Raw genomic sequence first — 20,377 nt, forward strand, 5'->3', positions numbered from 1 at the left:
AACACTGTCAAGACAACAGACGGACCGTGAACAAGATGATGCAATATCGGCCATGCATTGACGGGCTCCCACTAAACACTACTCAGTATGAAGACAACAGACGCCTGCAAGAAAGCTGGTGGGAAGAGACGGATTACTTATCTCGTGTTGGCGTTGGCGGCAATTACCCCGCTGATTTTCATTCAAATCGAAATGGAACAAGTTCTAGAAGCCCGTCTCGAACAAAGCTAGGGCGCCGTGCCACCACCCACTCTGCTTCACTGCCCGATGGAAGCTCCCTTTTGAACAGCTAGCGATCGATTGATATTACAGGTGGATAGGACGAGAGCCTGAGTAATTACCAACTCGCAGGTCAGGCAGAGTGCGGGCGGGCGCGGCGGTCCTTTTGGCCCTCCGTGAGCTGATGTTTGCGGGCTGCGGCCGGCTATTCTAACCATGCTTGACTCGAGCAACATCGGCCACGCCCCCCCGCCCTCACATGACGGAGAAGCCGATGCCTTTCTCTCTGTCCCCGTCATGATGCAGGGGGCGGTCAAAGCTATAACGAGGCAGTTTGATCGATTTACCAGCTCTCTGGGCTGCTTCCTTGCGCCTTGGCGCTCTTTCGTAGGGAGAGCGACAGAGCGCGCGTCGATGGAAATTTATGCACAGGTCTTGTGACGACGAAACCCACTCTTGAAACATTGCCTGTGCACATCATCTTTTTTTTTTCCCTTTTTTTTTTCTTTTTTTTTACGGGATTCGCCGGTCTGAGTGGGCAGACTCTTGTACTCTCCCGCCTTCATCGTGGGACCCGGCACGGGAAGGAAGTGCGCTGGAATGTTGCCGCGGTGTGAGGGTTCTCGTGAGATTTGAAGAGGGTCCCCCTCCTAATTATTACTCGAGCGTCGTTGCCCGGAGAGCATGTGGCATGAACAGTGATTCGTGCTTTGCGCGAGGCGTCTGATCCTTGTCATTGATCCGCAGATCCTCGCAGCGGTGTATTGACTTCCCGCAAGAAAGTGGCGCTTCGAGCTTTTCAAATACCGGTGAGCCAATTACGAGAAACTCGGCGCGATAGATCGAAATAGCCGTGCGACATTTTTATCCCGCGCAGCATCATTGAGGCGGTGCAACTCGAAGATCTTGAATCACGGGCCGATAAGCAATTCAAGATGGAACGATGATCTACTTGTGGGTTTCAATTGCTGCGTGCAGACCCGAAAAAAATTACCCTCTGCTTCCTTGCACAACAGCATGGTAGCCAGCAGCGTAGCCAATCGCGGCACGCAAGCAAGTGATAACAACAGAAAAGATCAATCAGAGCGGATTCTACCATATCTTGATTCAGTGTCAAGTCAGTTGATAATCAGCTATTTTAAAATCTGTGGGAACTATACCCTGCACTCTTAACCATGTGAAAATCAGATGTCCCGAAGCAACAGCCCAGACCATCCTGGCACACCCTCAACCGGGAAATTTTGCATGCTGTAATAGAGTGAGAACTGAATTAGCCTATAATATATATCCCGTCATGTATGAATAATAAAACGCGATTGCTGAAATTATGCACATTCAACCACTGGGGAGTGTAAATCGCCAGTCATTCACACGGCCACGGTGGCTAATCGAGCACAAACGAGGGCTCGCAAGACGTAGCAGATTCTAGATAACAGTATGGCGGGCCGGACCTTGAAACGGATCGCTCAAGACTTCTTCAGGTGTCATTGCACAACGATCTCACGAAGCATTGCCGGGTCCAACAGCGAAAACGGCGACCGAGGGCAGCATGCTGTCAGGTATCTGCACTAGGACATGTACGCTCTCGACGACTAAGATATTGAGTATGTATAATTGCTTCACTTTGATGTACAGATATCTTATAACTACTAGGTTTCCCGAGTTTGCTGTTGCTAGTAGTCGCTTACAGAGGTAGGGCTTGAGGTAAGGCTTGAGGTGAGTGTGTAAGTATGCTACCTCTGTTTGCTACTGCATACCGTACTCAAAGATCGCGACTCTTAAGCTACGTACTGGTCGTTGTATCATATTATATCGCTTTACTTAGTGATATACTTGCCTGGTTCCAGCGTCGCTCTGCGCTTCAAAAAGTCAGATATAGGATTCTGTGCGGCGCAGCTTCGCAGGAATGCTTCTTTTGGGGTTGTTGTACCAGACTGTAGGACCCCCAATCTCGGGTCACGATGTGCTTGAACAACGTTCCACTATAGATTGTTGTACTTGTCTCGACACGAATTCATTGTCGCACGAGACGATGTTGGTGCCGAATAACTCGCCACAGGACTATCACAGTCTTACAAGCTCGCGAAGGGCACACTCTCACGGCTATAAAAAGATAACAATGTGCCCCAGTAAACCATAGCATCTTAAACCCTAAGCAATCAACTCTTTTGCAGACATCCGTCAGATATTCACCCACCTCGACAACAGACAACTCCGAAGCCATATCCGAGCTAGTCGTAGCTGGCTGTCATCTCGCGTCTCGATTTGCAAGATAGCCCTCACATTTATCGGTTCTTCTACACTCAATCGTGCCCTCTGACTTTGAGATGGAGGATATAAAACTTGCCCCGCTCAAGGAAGAACTCATAATCGCCGAAGACCAGCGCGTAGAGTTGAAGCAGAAACTCTCCGTGATCCAGAAAACGATGAAAGAGAAGAAGGCCGAGCTCGACCGACTGAAGAGTATCCATGACAACAGCACAAATACGATCAAGTACTGCAATAGCTTGAAGGTCGAGGTTGCGATTGCTGAGCTTCTGCAACAAGAGGGCAGCATCAAAGAGACTGTAAAGAAGTTGGATGACAGTATTATGCTCTTGAAATATCGAATCGATACCGGAGTTAATGAAGGGAAGCGCTGACAGATGCGCCAACGAAACACATTGGACTGAGATGGCAAGAAGGAGGGACCTTACTACGTGCTTGGGGGTGGTGGGATATTCGCATCTTGGGGGCATATATTCTCATCGTGTGCGACTCGAAGCCTCGCTTTTGGATGCTTTCATACCTTTCTATATTAAGCAATAATTTTGTGGTGTAATTTCTCTGGCGTTGCGGCTGTGAAGCAGGTGCAGCTGAACAGAATGTCAATGGTACCATCGATAATGGCCATAGCCGTCAGGTGGCAGATGATGACAGGAAAGCTAACAGGTACACTTGTAAAATGCTAAATAATGGCGTAGTTCTTGGCCTGTTTGAGCTATAAAAGCTTCCAGTAAAGGTAAAACAAGCGCACCGGACTTTGGCTGCCGTCAAATACGCCACGGAACGCGAGCTTTGGATGGCGCCTCCACGATGCCATCCATGTATATCAATGTGTACTCATCACGAGTAGCAACAATAATGCTCAAATTCTAACCATGACATGCAATATGATTTGGTATTCGCGATGAGTACACGCGAGTGAGCCTTTTGCGAGTGTCTTCTAGAGTACCAGCTCGAGGCAAAAGATGACAGGTGTTTGCAACTGGCCTCCCGGGTCTGGCAGAGAGACGTGCGCATCTGTTGAAACGATTCTTACCGAGTCTATACAAGGGGACAGTCACCATGAGTACTAATGTATAATGCAGAGTCATGCCTAGAGCAGGCACAGGCCGCCGTTCTACGGCCCGACGAAGCTTCTCGGGCCTTGCCAGGGAAGGCGATGGAGCTCATGATGCACCACGCCATCTTCCTCAGCAACAGGGTCGATTGGCGTTCCAGGGCATCGGGGCTCTTTGCGAGAGCATCTTGCGGGAAAGAGGCCGATACCAAAACGGACAACGTGGCCGACGCTGCTGACCCGTCACTCCCGGCGCGGCACGGTGTTGCTGGCAGCGCGATGAGGGGTCGGCGCGAAGTCGTTCAAACGCGCGAGAGCATCTCTGCACATGATTCATGAATTTGTCATCGAGTGCGAGCCTGACTCGAAGCACGCACCAGATTCTGTGCCAGGGCCATCCCCGTCATCCACCGACAAAAGGCTGGAAACGCCCGCCGACGAGTACTCAGTACGTCGGGCTATACCGGACGGCGAATGTGACCGCCGGCAATCACCGGCCTTTTCGTCTCGTGCAGCGTGTGCCTGTGAATTTCGCAGCTGTTGCAGGGACCTGCGGGAGGAGCTACGGTCCGGGACGGCGGCCGGGGGAGGCGGGGGGCGGTTGCGGGCGGTACCGCCGATCCCTCCCGGCCGAGGACTCGCTGAAGTTTGCGTAGGACAGGCGACGGGGCCACAGAGAACACGCGGGAATTGGTGCTGGCCAACTCTGTCAAGACTATTCGGCGGCTGAAGCAGAGGTTGAATGAGAAACGCGATGGAGGAAAGAGTAGCCGCCTGTGGAGATGCCATCTTGGAGGAGTACTCAGTACTCCGTACTGATAGTGAGGTTGACGGGGTGGTGATGATGAGGCTGATGGGCACATGGCTTGACGAGAGTTGAATATCATTGCACTTTTTGAAATGAATCCGCTCTCTTTTCTTTTTCTAGGTTTTTGGCTTTTCCTAATTCTTTTGCCGATTTCTTTTCTTATTTTATGCTTCTGAGCAATATTCAAAGCCCCTTGTTTTATTTTCTTGGTATTATTCAGTTTCCGAACATCCATTATTCGCGCCAAGCTGACTCCATCCGCTCGTATTACTTGGCCAATTGTCTTGATGCTGTTTTCAATTCAAACCCTCCAATATAGCTCTTCAGCTAAGCCGTCATCTTACAGCATAGGCCTTCCTGTTCGAGATTAGGTAGAGTGTTATTCGGTCGTCGATTACCCAGCTAGGCATACAGCGGGGTTTTGGTGGCGTCGTTAGTGCTCGGCTACAGCGGCTTAGCGGGCCATTCGAGGCACCAAGGCACCACCAACCTGCCTACCCAAGGAGCCTGTAATGCAGGTGCAATGCGGCTGTAAAGCATTTGGGGGGGTTACCATTGGTGGTGTCGGGCATCTGGCCATAATTGTCAGTTGGTTGTAGACTATCGAAAGACGGCTTAAAAACCCAATAGTAATAACAGTCAAAATGGCAATAATAATACGGATGAATTCAACACGAGACAATTCAGTCTCTGGCGCGTAGAGAAACAATCTCCCCTGACCATCCAGGCCAATCGCGGTTTGGCAGGGCCCTCCCAGCCTCCTTGAGGTCCTTTAGAGGTTGTACCTTAGTAGGTACTAAGGCAATGCCTACCTTGGTACTAAGTTCGTACCTACCTAGGTACTTACTACCTAGTGCCTGGGAATACAAGTCCAGGTCTTTTGTTGAGAGGACCTGGAGGACTCTCAGGCGCTGATAAAAGGCCAAGATTGGTATCCGTTTCAGATGCCCTCTCGGGCGCTAAAAGTAAAGAAAAAGCAAAAAAGGAAAACAGAAGAGAGAAAAACGAAAAAAGAAAAAAGAAAAACGGTCCTTGGCCAAACAGGGCCTGGCGGCTCCCCAAAGCAGCAGCAGATCGTCCTCTGTCTTTGGCTGTCTTTGGCTGTCTTTGCCCGTCAATGGCCATCTTGGGTTGACTTTGGCTAGAGATGCCTCTTGGTACTTTATTACTCTACTAATCGCCCCAGACCTACTTCAGACATTCCTACCTAAACCTAACCAACATGTGCCACCACCACCACCACCATCTCACTCCTCTACCACCACCTCCATCTCTCCTCGTCGTCTTCCTTCCCTCCTGGCGCTAGCGCAGCCGCTGGTGTGTCTTTGTTTCGTCTAACGGGGGCGCTGGTGATCAAAAAGCCTCTTTATTTCCCTCATCTCTTGTCTTGTCCCCTCTTCCCCGTTGCCGCCGCCCCTCTAGCCAAGGCCTCGGATCTCATCACCAAATTCTCCCCCCACCTCAGGAACCATGCTTGTCGACGTTGTCGTCGCTCCCTCGAGGTCATGAACGCCGCCGCTGTCCCCAAACCAAGTCCCGTCAGCTCCTCGTCCGAGACCTAGATCGTGCTTCGTCCGCCCCGACAGCCTTGATGCGATCCTGTTCCCGAGCCGTCGCCGTTGCCGTCGTCGCTACCGCATCCCCTCGTCTTCGCGGGCCGCGCTCAAGCCCAACAACGCCCGCCGCAGCCGCCGGCCAGCCTCAGCACGCTGGCGTCTTCCGGTAGCATCGTCAGCCTGCCGGGCACCTGCGACCCGTTTGCCGAACCCGCCTCCTTCTCGCATCCTTCAACCAGCTGCTCCTCCAACGCCGGACGCGACAGATCCCCTGCCCGCCTCTCTACCCGTTCGGTAGCCTGGGGCGCCCTGCGCGCCCTGGCTCCCCCGCGCCCCCGCGCCAGCCATGACGACCAACGCTGTGCCAGACACGCAATTGGGTCTCACGGCCGAGGAGATACAGCTCCTGCGGCAAGGCCAGGCCGCCCTCGCCGGCGGCTCCAGCTCCTCCCGCGCTGCTAGTAGAGCCAGCAGCCAGGGGCTTCTGCTGCTCGATTCCTCCTCACTCGCTGCCCTCGGCCGCTACTTTGATCGTCTCATGGCCAGCATCGAGCAGAACATCCAGTACCTCAGCGAGCAGGCACAAATGTTCACACAGGTCCAGTACGACCGTGCCGGCAACATCATCGACGGCGCCGACGCCGAGATTGCCCGCTACACCGAGATACTCCGTCAGCTCGACGAACTAGAGATGGACTTTGATCGCATCGCCAATGTTAAGGATATTGTCAAAGGCTATCGCTCAAGGGTCGAGGACTTGGAACGAAGTCTCGACTCTAGCGGGTCGTCGAGCCGACACAAGCATGCATCATCTAGTTCCCACAAGCACAGCTCACGCCATCACAGCTCCTCCCATCGCCATCGACGTTGAGCTTTCCAACAATCGCGAGATTTTTGCCCAAGCGGCATTCGAACTGCATGTTTGATCCGTCATGGCACGCCGAGTCGAGACCTACAGCAACCCATTCACGCCAAGCGCACACTTGTGGGATGCACGATTGCATCCGTATTACTTGCCAAAATTTCCCTTGCAGCCTGTCTTCAAAACCACGTCCAGCCGACGCCGGACGATGACTTTTTGTTGGCCAACACGGACACTCAACAGACTTTGAAACTGCTGTTGCAAATGTTCACTCCAGCCAGAGACGAGGGACAACAAAACGAAAGAATCATCATTCGGGCCTCACGGCCAACCAAGATCAAAGGCCTCGCGGCCCTCCCCATATTTGTTATCTTCTGCCTTGTTTTCATTATAACTCATTCTCAGCACCAGAATTGTTTTCACTCATCATTATGCTGATGTTTTAGTTTCTTTATCCCTGAGGTGGCCCTTTTTTTTTCTTTTTGTTTGTGAGGGCGGACATTTTCGGCCGGTGAGGACAAGTGTACTATGCCCCGGATCAAAATTCCCTGGCCATGATTAGCTCCTCTTGACGATCGCCTTGCTCACGTATCCGGACTTTGGCCCCGGTTGGAGGAGACCAGTGGCCGAAACATGACCAAGAAAAAAAACGGGCATTCACCGATGACCTCAATAATAATGAGGCTCAGTTGTCTTGCTTTTCCGACTAGCCAGAGACTGAGTCGCACGGACAGCTCTCATGGGGCAGTCTTGTACATGTCGCAAAACTTGTTTGAGTCGATACGTTATCTGACCTTTGCTTTTGCCTCTGCTTTACTTTTTCTTCTGTTTGTTTGGATATTCTACGGTGGGCGGCTTCGCTATTCAATTTGGAAACCAAGTATTCCGTGGGCATGGGCACAAGGTAAAGTGGCGCGGTGTTTTTTTGCTTTGCGCAATAGTGTACGATTTTTATACCCCCCTTTTGTTTTGTTTTTTTGTACATCACGGTATAGGCTCACGTATCGGCCTCGGTTCGTTTGCTTTCCACAGCAGTCGGCTTTTGCTTTTAAGCATATGCTACCACCCGCCGCGACTCCTCTTTTGCCCACACTGCTGGTACGATTCGAGATGAGACAGGCTGCAGAGATTGTACGTTACGTCGAGGAAACAGAAATTTCAGATCTGGAAGCGAATGCTATCATTTTTGTCTAATCATACTGCCTTGTCACTAAAATGAGCAGACTCGAGAAGCATGACTACTGTCCGCGGATACCGGCTTAGTAGACAGCGTCGCTGTCACTACAGTGATCTTTTTCAAGTTCAGTTGACAAAGCTACTCATCGATACAAGCTCGAATTGGTTTCCAGCCAATATTTTTCTTTTTTCATAAACTGAAACAATTACTTGGATTAAACACGTACAAGCGATTCTATTTGATAGTTCCCTGCAAACCACGGTAAACATTGCATCGTCCCGCTGCTTTCCCACTTCAAAGCTCGCCGTTGGCCTTGAGGCTCTTGGCGCTTGCGACAATGGCCTCGGCCGCGCTGCGCGGCCGCCAGCCCAGCTCCTCGCGGGCCTTTGCGTTGGACACGGGCCGTACGACGCCAATCTCGGGCAGCACGACGGCGATGCTCTTGTCAAAGAGGCCGGCGACGCGCATGAGGAACTTGGGCGCGGGCAGGCTGGGCACGCGGCGCGTGTCCGCCGCGGGCAGGCCGGCCCTGAGGTGCTCCGCCATCTGCCGCATCGACACGGACGGCTCGTCCGAGACGGCAATGTAGCGCTGGCCCGCGGCCCGCGGCGCCTCGAGCGCCAGCACGTGCAGGTCGGCCACGTCGCGGACGTCGACGATGCCGAGGTGGATGTCGGGCAGGGCCGGCACGCCGCCCGAGAGCAGCCGCCGCGGGATCTCGAGGCTCGTGTTGACGCCCTTGCCGAGCGACGGCCCGTACACGACGACGGGGTTGACCGTCGTCAGCTCGAGGCCGCCCGCGCCCGCGCCCGCGCCCTCGTCGTCGTCGTCGCCAGCGGCGAGCCAGTCCCACGCCGCGCGCTCGGCGAGCGTCTTGCTCTTGGGGTAGGCGCCGACAAAGGACCGGGGGTTCTGCAGCTCGGTCCAGTCCTTCTCGGTGAAGGGGTCGTCGGCGGCGCGCGGGCCGTGGCCGTACATGATGGCGGCGACGGACGAGGTGACGACGACGCGCCGCACGGTGCCGGCCTTGCGCGCCGCCCGCAGCGCCCGCAGCGTGCCCTCGCGCGCGGGTCGGATCAGCTCCTCCTCGTCCTTGGGCTCGCTGGCCGGGAACGGCGACGCGACGTGCAGCACGTAGTCGGCGCCGGCGCAGGCCGCGTCCCAGCCCGCCTCGCCGAGGAGGTCGACCTCGGCAAACTCCAGCCCGCCGACGAGCGCCTCCGCGACGCCGGCCCCGCGGATCGCCGCCCGCACGTCATCGCTGCGCTTGAGCGACCGCACCGTCGTGCGCACCTTGTACCCCTTTTCCAGAAGCTTGTGGATGACGTGCAGGGCGATGAAGCCGGAGCCGCCCGTCACGAGGGCCAATTTGCCGTCGCCCATGTTTTCCCTCCTCTTTTTTTTTCTTTTCCTTTTCTTTTGGGCAGATACGAACCAACGGGGGTCAAGGAACTGCTTTTGCTTTTTTTGCCGCTGTGGAACAACCCGTATTGGTATAAGGAAGCGAAATTTAGATTTACTACAAGAGCAAGATGAAAGTGCCTGCGAAGCTGAGCAACCACGCAGTATGTATCAGACTATTTAAACTCTGATTCTCAAAGAGGCCCGCTTTCTTTCCTCGGCCACACGCCGTCGAAATAAGCGCTGGCTCGTTTTCCAGGGTTCCAATCCCAGATGCCGTGCCGAAGAAGAGAGATGATGACGGTGAGCCATCATGCTCCGCAAAAAAAAGAAAAAAAAAAGCAAAGACCATTAGAGAGTACGCTACGCGGCCCATGGGAAGTAAAGACGAACCGGCTCTCCGAGATGAATCTGCGTCTTGCTCCTCTCTCCAATTAGTACTTTTTGTTCGGACTTATGATGAGGTGATGATGGTGCTAAATTTCGGCGATAGGTTTCCTCGTCACGCCCCCCCCCCCCCTACTCAACTCATTATTAGTATAGACCACCCTTGAGGAGGAGACTAGTGATCGAAAGTTGGGCCACCGGGACGGGACTCCGCCGATCACACTAGAAAGAGGAAGGGGGAAAAATAAAAAAAAAAAGAGTTCGAGCTGCGGACTTTCTTGCCGGACCTCGGTAGCTTGCCGCCGGAAAGACGTGCTCAACTGCCGCAGGCCAAGTACTTGGGAGTGCTCGTAAGAAAGACTGTACACACTCCTCGTTCGAATGTTCTCCCGACCGCATGCTATCCCGGATTTTTCGGATGCTATCCCGAATACTAGCCCGAAACGAGGCGCAGGCCGTTGGAGAAAGTTATCCATACCTCTCCGCCGTTATTCGCAATTACACGCCCGATGGCTGGCTGACCGGGACACCTACACCACCGAATTCACCACTGCCACTCAACAGCCTAGTTAGTTCAGTGCCGATAACTCTAGTGCAATATGTTGTCTGTACTGCTAAGTTTTTTCTTTCGGATATGTTACAGGCAGAGATGTTCAAACGCGGGCAAACCTGGTCTAAAAAGTCCCAGCATTGTCGATGACACTGTCATCTCTACACTGGCGGTTCCGCCAAATGCAACTAGCAATGCCAGTTCGCGTATGATCTTTTAGTTGAGAAATTTCCACCAGAGTCTAGCGTCCCATCTCCTGCAACTCCTTCTTCGGTTGCCTGCCAAGCCTGACTACGCGCGGCCGTGCTTGGAAGCCTATCCGGCGACTGCATCAGTGCCTGGCATAAGTAAAGATCTTGCCCACGACCGAGCAACTGACGGGGGGAGACTACGCACCCGACGAGTAGAATGCACAAATGCAAGTACTCGGTAAACATGGTAAGGCGCATTCGTAATTCTCGCCTGCCACTGTTGTACTGCTCGAACCCGGACGCTACAGTCCAGCTCACCACGTCCCTCGCCATACTATTCACATATGCAGGCGTACATCAATATGAGATTTCATCATTAGCCAAAATACTATATGACACAAAAGTAATGGCTGGCCAATAGGCTCCGCATAGTAAGAACGAAGCCCTCGGCAGAGATTGATAATATATGCCTTTCCAATGCCAAACAAACGCCTTCAAAACGCGCTTCTTCCCAAATTTGTTACTCGGTAGAGTGAAGCTCAAAAACAAGATATGAAAAATAAGAAATGTTCGTTATGGCGAGATGGAGCGCCCAAATAAAACAGAGTAGGGAGAAAAGAAAAAGGGAAAAAGAGTGTCATCTATGCTCCGGCATGCTCTTGACTCATTGTGCCATGCGCCAGCCTCCCCCCCTCCCCTCCGGCAAGACTTCTCTCTATGAAAACATAGTGTATTTGGTAAAGACATGATTAAGGAAAATGAAAAAGTAAAGGTTGTGGGAGATGACAGGGCACAGGTTTCGTTCGAGAATCTTGTTTGTGCCCTTCTTGTTCCGGCATGAACCAGGAAATTTTTGAGTGCTTGGGGTTAGCTGTAGTCCCCTCATCTGCATCATTGCATTCGTGTAAAAGCAAAAAGAAAAGAAAGAAAAGTCTCGATATCAGACTTTGATGTTACGCCGGCGGTTGAGAAATGGGCTGGGCATGTCGTCCCTTTCCGGGTCCCAGACCGCAACAGCGTCTTCGTACTCGCGGCGCTCCGCTGCCATTCGTTCGCGGAAAGCGGCAGCTCTCTTGGGGCTCACGTTTTCGGAACCAGGCGCGGCGCCCGCAGCGCTGAGCGGTCGGCCGCCGGCCCGAGCCTGCTGGAGCTCGACGAGGCTCCGGCCGCGGAGGTTGTTCTTCGCGGCCATCTTGCCCAGCGTGTCGCCTCCGTTGCTGCTAGTCGCAGGGCCCTCCTTCTTCACGGAGCGGGCGCGCGAGAGACCTTCGCGGGCCGTCGGGCCGGCAGCAGCCGGTGCGCCGTCGCCCGTGTTGGCCACCGGGATCTTGGTTGGACTCCGGCTAGGCGAACGGGGGATGAGGTCTGGCTGGGAGGCTGCGGCTTTGATGTTAGAGCCTGGTAATTTGACGCGATTGACGGGGCACGACTTTTGAGAGGTAAGAACCGGGCGCGTCTTGAAGGGATTCTTGGACGACTTGATGTGCCTCGTAGGCGAAGGGCATATGTCCTCGTCATCCGAATCGACCAAAATGGGTTCACGATGAAGTTCCCACCGTGCGTCCACACCTCCTGCGGCGGTCGCCGCCGCTGCGGCAAAGATGTTGCCTGGCTTGGCAGCCGGGGGCTTGGTGGCTCCGTTGCGGCGAGGCGATAATGACAGTGAAGCAATGGCGATTGGGCTGGGCGATGCCATCTCAATGTCCATTGGCGTCCCTACCGGGCCCGCAAACATGGTTTGGGCCCGGGCAAAGGGCGTTCGAGCTGTCTTCTTGATCTCTTTAGAGCTGTCGGGGCTATCCATCGAGTATTCGCTAACGTCTGTTGTCGAAGGATATTCGTCTCCGCTCGGCCCAATTGACGACTGGGGATAATCTGACTTGTTGACAGATGAAGCATAGTCATCAATGTGCTTCTCGTCTTCTTTCTCGGCAAAAGACACGGCCTTCTTCGCCAACTCCGCGTCGACACGGGCTTTGACCTCCTCCTCAAACTTCTTTTGCAAGTTCTCTAGCTCTGCATTGACCAAACGATCAATCTCCAGGCGCGCCTTTACTTCCCATTCGAGACGAAGCGAAGCGTCGACGTCATCACGAAGCTTCTGCTTCTCTCTTTCGAACGCAATCAGGCGCTCGTTCAACTCTCGTTCTCTTTGTCGAACTACTTCTTCTCTCGAGCTGAGCGACTTGTTAAAGTCAACCACCTCTTTTTCTTTCCTCATCAGCCGTACTACGGGCAGGTTCAACAGCTGAACCGTGTCGGGCCGGCGATCGGGGTTCACCTTGAGACAGTCTCGAATGACCTGATTCAGCTCTGGGGAGTAAATCTCAGGCAGGGGTGCCACTTTGCCTTCCTTGATCTTCTGGACCAACTGATAATGTGTCTTGGCGTTGAAGGGAGGCTCTTTAGCGCAGAGCTCGTAGATGATGCACCCCAACGCCCAAATGTCCGATTTGAGGGTATATTTTTCAGCCGCGCAGATTTCAGGGGACATGTAAAATGGTGTCCCAACATATGTGGATGCAAAGTCTTGAGACTTGATCATCTTTGAAAGACCAAAGTCTCCCAGCTTGACCGAGTTGTCTTCTCCGAGGAAAACTAATTTGCCTTGTTAGAGCTTGTCCTCCCTTGCAGCGTTTCTGTAATCTTACCATTCTCAGGTTTGAGATCGCGGTGGAGAATTGTCATGGCTCCAGCAGGGGTCTTTGGCGCCGACGCAGTACCCTGTGTGAGACCGAGGATATTCGCTCCAACCTCTGGGGGGTCAATGCCATAGTGACAACGGTACAAGGCGAGAACCAGTTGGCTAAAGATGCTCCAGACGAAGCTCTCCTGAGCCCGATGCCCCCTGAGCTGCAGGTCCTTGATGACTCGTCCGAGGTCTCCGTTGCCACAGTATTCCATGTACAGGTGTAGGTCTTGACTAGCCTTGAGGTGCTCTCGATGGTAGTAAGCGACGATGTTGGCGTGTCGAAGGTGGGAGAGAATCTGGAACTCGGCGTGAAGTTGTTCTCGTTCTTTTTGGGACATTCGAAGGTATGAGATCTCCTTGCGGCACATAATGAAGCCGTCCGTCTTGCGGCGAACTTTTCGGATGATGCCAAAGGAGCCATGACCTGTAAAGACCGTGTAGGTTAGTTTGAGAGTCAGAGAGACGAGCGATGACTTGTGCGCTCGAGGCAGAAAACTGAAAACACACCAATCTTCTCGAGAGTCTCGTATTTTTCCTCAGACGACATGGTGAATGATTCACGGCTGTGCCGACTTAATCGAAAAGGCCCATGTAAGACGTCCTCCGTCGATGCCCGCTTGGCCAGTAGATGGGTGTTGGGAGAGGGAGGGAAGGCGTTGCTGTTGCTGTTAGTAACTTGGATTGGTGTTGTGAAGGAAGGAGAATGAAGTTCGAGAATAGGTGCCTCGTGCCATAATAGTAACCAAGTCGAGGTTGTCGTGCACGAAGTCCTGCAGCATCCCGGCATGACCCACTGGTAGAGACCGGGGTGACGGCCGTAGTAAACAGTCCCGAACGGTGCCATAGCAACCACTGCAGTGCGACCGAGCCTCACTACCTTATGTAAGGTGGTTGCTTATCGATAGCGCCATGTGGCGGGTTCCTGGTGTGGCTGCCACTGCCTGGCCCGTGCGCTAGTGGCGTCGGCGATGACTTGCCTCACCGGAGCTTGCATTATTAAACACCGACACCTCCATTACTCTTGAAAGCAGTTTGTTAATATTTTTATACTATTGGCTACCTTTTGTGAGGGGTTTTCACTTATTTATTTTACTTTTGGGCCGTTTTTCTAGAGATTGGATGGGCTACGCTCCTTTAGACGCCATTCTTTAGTGCGCGCGGGATCCAGCTGACGAAACTCGGGTCGTTCAAAATGGTAATGACAAAGTATGGCTTGGAGGGCAAGCTTCACGAGGAACATCGATTGATTAAAGATGGGATATTGAGAGAAGATAATCCTCTTGATCAGAGTACTGAGTTCAATGAATTTCTCGTCGCGTGCCGTCACGGCGACCTCCGGAAATGCCAAGAACTTATCAATATGGGCGTGAACATCAATGGCAAAGATAAATTTGATTACACGCCTTTAATTATTGTGAGTGTCTACCAGCATTTTTTGCAAGTTTCGAAATCTTATATAATGGTAGGCTAGTCTGTGTGGCCACTATGAATTGGTTCAATTGCTGCTAGAAGCTGGTAACGTCATCTCACTCTGCGTTGAGACAACTAGCTTACCCTCGAGCAGGAGCCCTTGCAGAGAGAAATACATTTCAAGGAGAACGATGTATATATAATGCGTTGAATGATAGGATACGCAATCTACTTCTCCGGTATGACTTTTCCAAGTCATCAGATCCATTCGTGTACTGGTCGTCGCACATTACGGCGCTAATGGACATGGAGACACCAAAGACGTCTGACATTACACTGACCTCTGATGATCGCTCTTTTGAACTGCACAAGTTTCTCCTGTCTGCTCGATCACCGTACTTTCGCAAGAAGCTCGAGGCTCAGCCAGACACGGAGATTTGGAAACTGGCGACGGCGATTCCCGGCGAGTCGTTTGACGTTGTACTTCGATACATCTACCTTGGAGATGTGCCGAAAGACATCTCGTCGTCCAGAAGCACTGTATCGGACGAGGCTATCCTTACCGGCGTCGACAAGATTAGCAAGCAACTAGAAATCGACCAGCTGTGGGAGGCCATTCTCGAGGGCAACGACCGCCGCCTTGCGCGCCAACGCTACCAAGATGAAGTCGGGCGAGCTCTGAAGCAGGTGGATGACTTTTTCCAGGCCAACATCATCGGCCACAAAATGACCGTCGACGTGGATCGCGTCGATGAGGTCACCTGGAAACACGGCAACTCCATCTTTGCTGACGTTTTACTCCGCGCCGACGAAGCCGAATACGAGGAAGAGGAAGACGACGCCGCCGCCGCTCCGACCCCGTCTCACGTTCCGCCCATGCCCAGCATCCCGATCGGGCCTGCTCTCGCTGCAGAACCAGAGCGTAGAACCCGAAAGTCGGTACTGTATCCTGTGCACAAGGCCATGCTCATCCGGAGCGAGTACTTCCAACGCATGTTCTCGGGCGAGTTTGTCGAGTCACGGCGGGAGGACAAGCTGCGCGTGGTCCGGGTTGACTGCAGCCCCGCGGTGCTGGAGCTTGTACTCGCGTTCCTGTACACGGAGACGGTGGTGTGCCCTCTCGAGCACGCGTTGGAGCTCCTCTACGCGGCCGACATGCTCTTCCTCGACACCCTCAAGGCCAAGGCGGCCGTGGCGATTAGCACGCTCGGCAGCGGCCGCAGCAACGTGCTCGTCGACCGCACCCATGGCGGCGGCGGCGGCGGCGAAGACGTCAAGTCGAGCAACCCGTCGCCGAGGAGCCCCGGCTCGCTCCGAGAGACGCCCGCCGACGACGACGCCGGGGTGGAGGAGCCCATCAACATCTACGACGTCATCCACGCCGCGTGGGACCTGCGCGTGCAGCGCCTCGAGGAGTTTGCGGCGCGCTACCTCGCCCACCGCCTCGAGGACTACATTGACGACGCCGAGTTCCAGGAGCTCATCCGCGAGAGCGCCGACCGCATCCAGAAGCGCGAGGAGACGGACACGATTGAGCTGCTGGACGACATCCGATACTACCTCTCGGAGCGCTTCCGCCTGCGCTTCGAGGACGCCGGCCTCGACGACATCCTCGAGGACGACGACGACGGCGCCGCCGCCGCCGCCGCCGCCGGCGAGATGGCGGCCGACGCCGCTGCTGCGGCCATGGACAACGGCGCGGAGGCTGCTCCCAACGGTGTGCGCACGTTAGACGGCGAGGCCGCTGAAGATGAGTTTGTGTCGGACGCCATCAATTACCAGGTGCTGCTGGGCAAGATTGACAGCATGCTAGAACGCCTGAACCTCGATGCCTAATGAATGACGGAGATGACGAGTGTTCCAAGGAGAAGCATTAGGTAGACGATACATGACATCGGTATTCATTCATCATTATCCATGTTGCAATTTTTTGGGGGGCCATTGGAACTGGGGCAGGTGGTTAGATTGGACATTTTGGGCATAGAAAAAAACAAGCTCTTGATGCGATACAATACAGTCAGATTTGCAATCAAAATCCTTACGTTTTACAACATGGTTGAATAAACATTTTTGGTATATTTTTTTAGACCCAGAGCTAAATGGTACCACGTTATGGGGCTAAGAAAGCGAAAGCGACCAAGTTATGCATGCATTTATATGTCATGTAGTGAAACTTCTTATATCCTCTTCCTCGCTTAATAGTCAATCATCTTGAGATGAGGGCGCAGCGTCTCCGGCAACTCTTCCACTGTGACGATGCCGTGCTTGACGCAGTCGCCCCAGAAGAAGAAGGCGCGGCTCTGCGTGTAGCTCAGATAGTCAAACTCGTCGATGCCCATCTCAGCCTCGGCCTTGTCGGCGACGTCCTGTGCAACAGGGTTGTTGGCCTCGTCGAGGCCGGGGATCTTGGCCTGGACGACGCCCCAGGCGGCCCACATGGCACTGTTGGCAGTGCGCCAGAGCCGTGTCGACTCGACGAGCTCGCGGACCTGGGCGTCGCTCTGCTCCTCGCGGGCGCGTTCGGCGGCAGTCCAGCCGCCAGCGGGGGCGCGCGCGTCGAGCATAAACTCAACGATGGAGCTGCTCGACGCGGTGGGCAGCAGCGAGGGCGTGCCAGTGGTCGACCCGCCGGATCCGGCGTTGGCTGCGGTGTTGGCCGCAGTGTTGTTGCTGTTGCCGGCGGCGTCTTGGGGTAGCATGCGTGGTGTGCCGAGGGCGGGAAACTGCGGCCGGTGGTCGACGTAGGCCTTGATGAAGCGGTGCTGCTCCTCAGGTGTCGGGTAGCGTTCGACGTTGCAGGCGTACGAGGTAACGGGGTCGTGGTAGTTGTAGGTCCACTCGGTGAAGTGATTCGCAAATTCCAGGCCGCGCGTGTTGGCAGCGGCATACTCAAAGTCAATGACGATGAGCTGCTTGTGCTTGTTGGCAGCCTGGAGGAGTGGCGACTTTTCGTCGTCGGGACGGATACGCAGGATGTTGCCGTATTGTGTCTGTGCGTGTGTTAGTCAAACGAATTCAAGTAAGGACGGTTTGCGGAAGCTCACATCGGCATGGGCAAACACTAGGCTTTCACGGATTGCTTTGGGGCTCTTGTAGGTGTTGTCGAGATACGTTCTGAACTTGACGACGGCGTCCAAGAATTGGGGCCAGGGTGCTCCGCAGACGTAGCCGTTGGCTTTCCAGGCATGCACCACAGAGGTGGCGCGCGGTCCTTCTGGCACGTTGTGGAGGTCCTTGTCGAGGAACTGGACGATGCGGCCGACGTTATCGAGCCATTGGTCCCAGTTCTTCCAGATTCCAGGGCCACCATCTCGTTCCGACGGGAGCAGATCAATGCCGTCGTGCAGCTCGCGCATTCGCTTGGCAATCTGCTTCATGGTGTCCGGTTCGCGCAGGTCACTTGGTCGCAGCGTGATGGCATTGAAGTACTGCTCGAAACGGCCATTCTTGAAGGTGCCGAGAAGTCTGGGGCCAATCTTCTTTCTGGCCAGTCGCTGGAGAACCTTGAGCTCATTGTCACGGTCAATCAGGTGCTCGACCTGGGGACCGTAAATACGGAGGAGGATCTTGGGCGGCATCTTCTTGCCATCGACTTCGGGGATATCAACGGGTGGCGTGACAACGTACACGGCGTTGGTGAGGGCGCCGCTCAGACGCTCAACCCAGATCCTGTGGCCATCTCCTAGCGGAACTCGACGCCAGCCTTTGAGTCGCAGAGTATGCGCGATGCGAATGATTTCATTTTTAAATACCAGCCAGACTTCCTTTTCCTTGGCAACGCGAGCGGCCGTCGCCTCGGGATCCTCGTTGCTAAGAGCGGTGCCAGAGTAGACGAGCGTTTTGGAATTGTCGAGCCAAGCGTCGCAGCTGGGGACGACAACGTCGCCCTCGGTGTACTCGGTGTCTGAGGAGGCGGCACGTAGCGAGCCGCGGCGCTTGAGCTTGTGTTTTGGTGGGCGGGGGCTGAAGTGCGGGACGGCGGTCAGCCCCATGGACGACATGGAGTCCTCGATGATGCGCTGGAGGCGGTCGAGGGAGACGTCGCTGCCCTGGGAGTCGACCGAGTCGGAGCGCTCTCGCCGGGTCCGAGGCGCCGATGTGGAGTCGGCATCATCGTCGGCGGCGACGGCATCGGGCGCACGGCTCTTGCGACTACCGTCAGGCGGGGAGTTGGAGGACCGACGCGGGTGGTGATGGACGTGGGAGCGCTTCTTGCGGTTCAAGGCCTTGCGGCGCTCGTGGTCGAGCCAGTCGCTGACCTGGGCAAGCAGCTTCTCGCTGTAGTATTGGCGGTTGTCCTGGCGGGAGGAGCGCGACGGCAGGGAGGAGGAGGAGGGGTCGTCCTGAGGTCGCAGGGCGGGCGAGGGCTCGCTGATGGAGGAGCGCGAGGAGACGGACTTGCCGCTCATGCGCTTGCTGGAGCTGACGCGGAACAGTTTGGAGGACTGGCTGGAGTCGGCATCGTCGACGTTATTTTCCTCGACGGGTTCGGCGATTTGGACAGCTGTTATCAGAGGTGGGAGCAGGGACCGCAGAGGTTAGCAAGGAAAGAGATCTATGGCGGCATTGCGCTGCTCGAGGCAACGGGAAATATTTGTAGAAAAAAAAAAGGAAGGGCACATACCTTTGAGAGAGCCGCTGACTGGAGGCGTCCTATCACCTTCGTCGTCGTTTTTGAGGGCAGAGCGCAAGGGCGCCGGCCCGTGGGCGGGAAACTGTTCCGTCGACATGGTCGGAGGGGAAGGCAATCACAAGCCAGGCTGTGACCGCACGACCAGACAGGGGAGCGAAAGAAGAAAAAAAGGTACGGGTGGCGGCAGGTGTGAGATAACCAAAGGTGGAATGTAGAACAACGGCCGAGTCGAGAGAATTCAGGACAACATATTGTGCTCGTGCCAGCTTGAAGAGGTAAGAAGCAAGTTTGGCTGAAGAGGACGCACGCGACAGGAGACTGAATGTGTGGGCGGCGTTGGTAAAAGTAGAGAGTACTCAGTAGGCAGATAAGCAGGTAGGCAAGGGTATGTCGTGGGCTTGTCGTAGGCTTGTCGTGGGATGGTCTAGGCTTGGTGGGGAGATTGCATGGCGACTAGACTAGCTCAGGACAGTTGGACGACAGTTGGACAGGCTGTGCCGTGGAGGGTGTGCCCCACGACCCGAGCTCATGGATGGATTCTGCAGTTAATTTTCCAGCAAACTAGTGACTAAACTATAGCTAACTACTTAGTAGTTAAATCACAAACAACGGGCAACGACGTCAAGTCGCCCAAAAATTTGCATCAACTTTGCGGCCTCTTGTTCTGGTCAACTTGTCATGTTCCAGGACATGCCCCTACTCAGCCTTCGCCCCGCCCGTTTCTGTATCAAGCTTGAGCTCCAATACTGTCGTTTATAGTCGCAACGTGAATCAATGCAGCCACCTATTAATATCTCTGTCAAACTTGGACCTTTTTTTCTGTCGTCTGCCATACCGACATGCACACGCGTGCCACATGACATGTGCCACCATGCTGCCTCCTTGCCTCCCTAGATACTCCGTAGTTGCCACCTGGTCAGCCCTGCACCGGGAAAAACGCCGAGAGGGACTGTTGTGGGCAGACGGTGTTCGTCTGCCTCGACTTGGCCGTCTCATATTCGCGCCACGGCGTCGTGGGCGTTGATCCATTTACATCATCAGCCCACTCATACCTGGCCTCATCACGGCTGGACGGAACAGTGTGCCGAAGCAATGGGAGTTTTCTTCTTCTTGTTATTACTGTTGTTGTTATTTTCATTTCCCTACGTAACACGAAGGCTCTTCCTTTT

General features: G+C 54.3%; 6 protein-coding genes across 6 annotated transcripts; 3 read left to right on the plus strand and 3 right to left on the minus strand.

Moving 5' to 3' along the window:
* Positions 1 to 2,546: 2,546 nt before the first annotated feature.
* Positions 2,547 to 3,880, plus strand: V2A60_001674 (uncharacterized protein; the record flags this gene model as incomplete). The annotated part of the gene is made up of 2 exons (XM_083253032.1): positions 2,547 to 2,805; positions 3,570 to 3,880. 2 exons carry the CDS (start codon positions 2,547 to 2,549, stop codon positions 3,878 to 3,880), a joined length of 570 nt encoding a protein of 189 aa, XP_083109158.1.
* Positions 3,881 to 6,251: 2,371 nt separating this feature from the next.
* Positions 6,252 to 6,776, plus strand: V2A60_001675 (uncharacterized protein; the record flags this gene model as incomplete). The annotated part of the gene is made up of 1 exon (XM_083253033.1): positions 6,252 to 6,776. The coding sequence occupies one exon, from the start codon at positions 6,252 to 6,254 to the stop codon at positions 6,774 to 6,776; it is 525 nt and encodes a 174-aa protein (XP_083109159.1).
* A 1,462-nt stretch (positions 6,777 to 8,238) lies between these two features.
* On the minus strand, positions 8,239 to 9,327 carry V2A60_001676 (uncharacterized protein; the record flags this gene model as incomplete). The annotated part of the gene is made up of 1 exon (XM_083253034.1): positions 8,239 to 9,327. One exon carries the CDS (start codon positions 9,325 to 9,327, stop codon positions 8,239 to 8,241), a length of 1,089 nt encoding a protein of 362 aa, XP_083109160.1.
* A 2,086-nt stretch (positions 9,328 to 11,413) lies between these two features.
* On the minus strand, positions 11,414 to 13,712 carry V2A60_001677 (kinase-like domain-containing protein; the record flags this gene model as incomplete). The annotated part of the gene is made up of 3 exons (XM_083253035.1): positions 11,414 to 13,071; positions 13,125 to 13,589; positions 13,673 to 13,712. The coding sequence occupies 3 exons, from the start codon at positions 13,710 to 13,712 to the stop codon at positions 11,414 to 11,416; spliced, it is 2,163 nt and encodes a 720-aa protein (XP_083109161.1).
* A 1,163-nt stretch (positions 13,713 to 14,875) lies between these two features.
* On the plus strand, positions 14,876 to 16,411 carry V2A60_001678 (BTB/POZ domain-containing protein; the record flags this gene model as incomplete). The annotated part of the gene is made up of 1 exon (XM_083253036.1): positions 14,876 to 16,411. The coding sequence occupies one exon, from the start codon at positions 14,876 to 14,878 to the stop codon at positions 16,409 to 16,411; it is 1,536 nt and encodes a 511-aa protein (XP_083109162.1).
* A 359-nt stretch (positions 16,412 to 16,770) lies between these two features.
* Positions 16,771 to 19,305, minus strand: V2A60_001679 (kinase-like domain-containing protein; the record flags this gene model as incomplete). Its single annotated transcript, XM_083253037.1, has 3 exons — positions 16,771 to 17,565; positions 17,620 to 19,079; positions 19,200 to 19,305. 3 exons carry the CDS (start codon positions 19,303 to 19,305, stop codon positions 16,771 to 16,773), a joined length of 2,361 nt encoding a protein of 786 aa, XP_083109163.1.
* Positions 19,306 to 20,377: the final 1,072 nt, after the last annotated feature.

The sequence above is a fragment of the Cordyceps javanica genome, chromosome 1, assembly GCF_051103115.1.
Source record: "Cordyceps javanica chromosome 1, complete sequence".
NCBI lineage: Eukaryota > Fungi > Ascomycota > Sordariomycetes > Hypocreales > Cordycipitaceae > Cordyceps > Cordyceps javanica.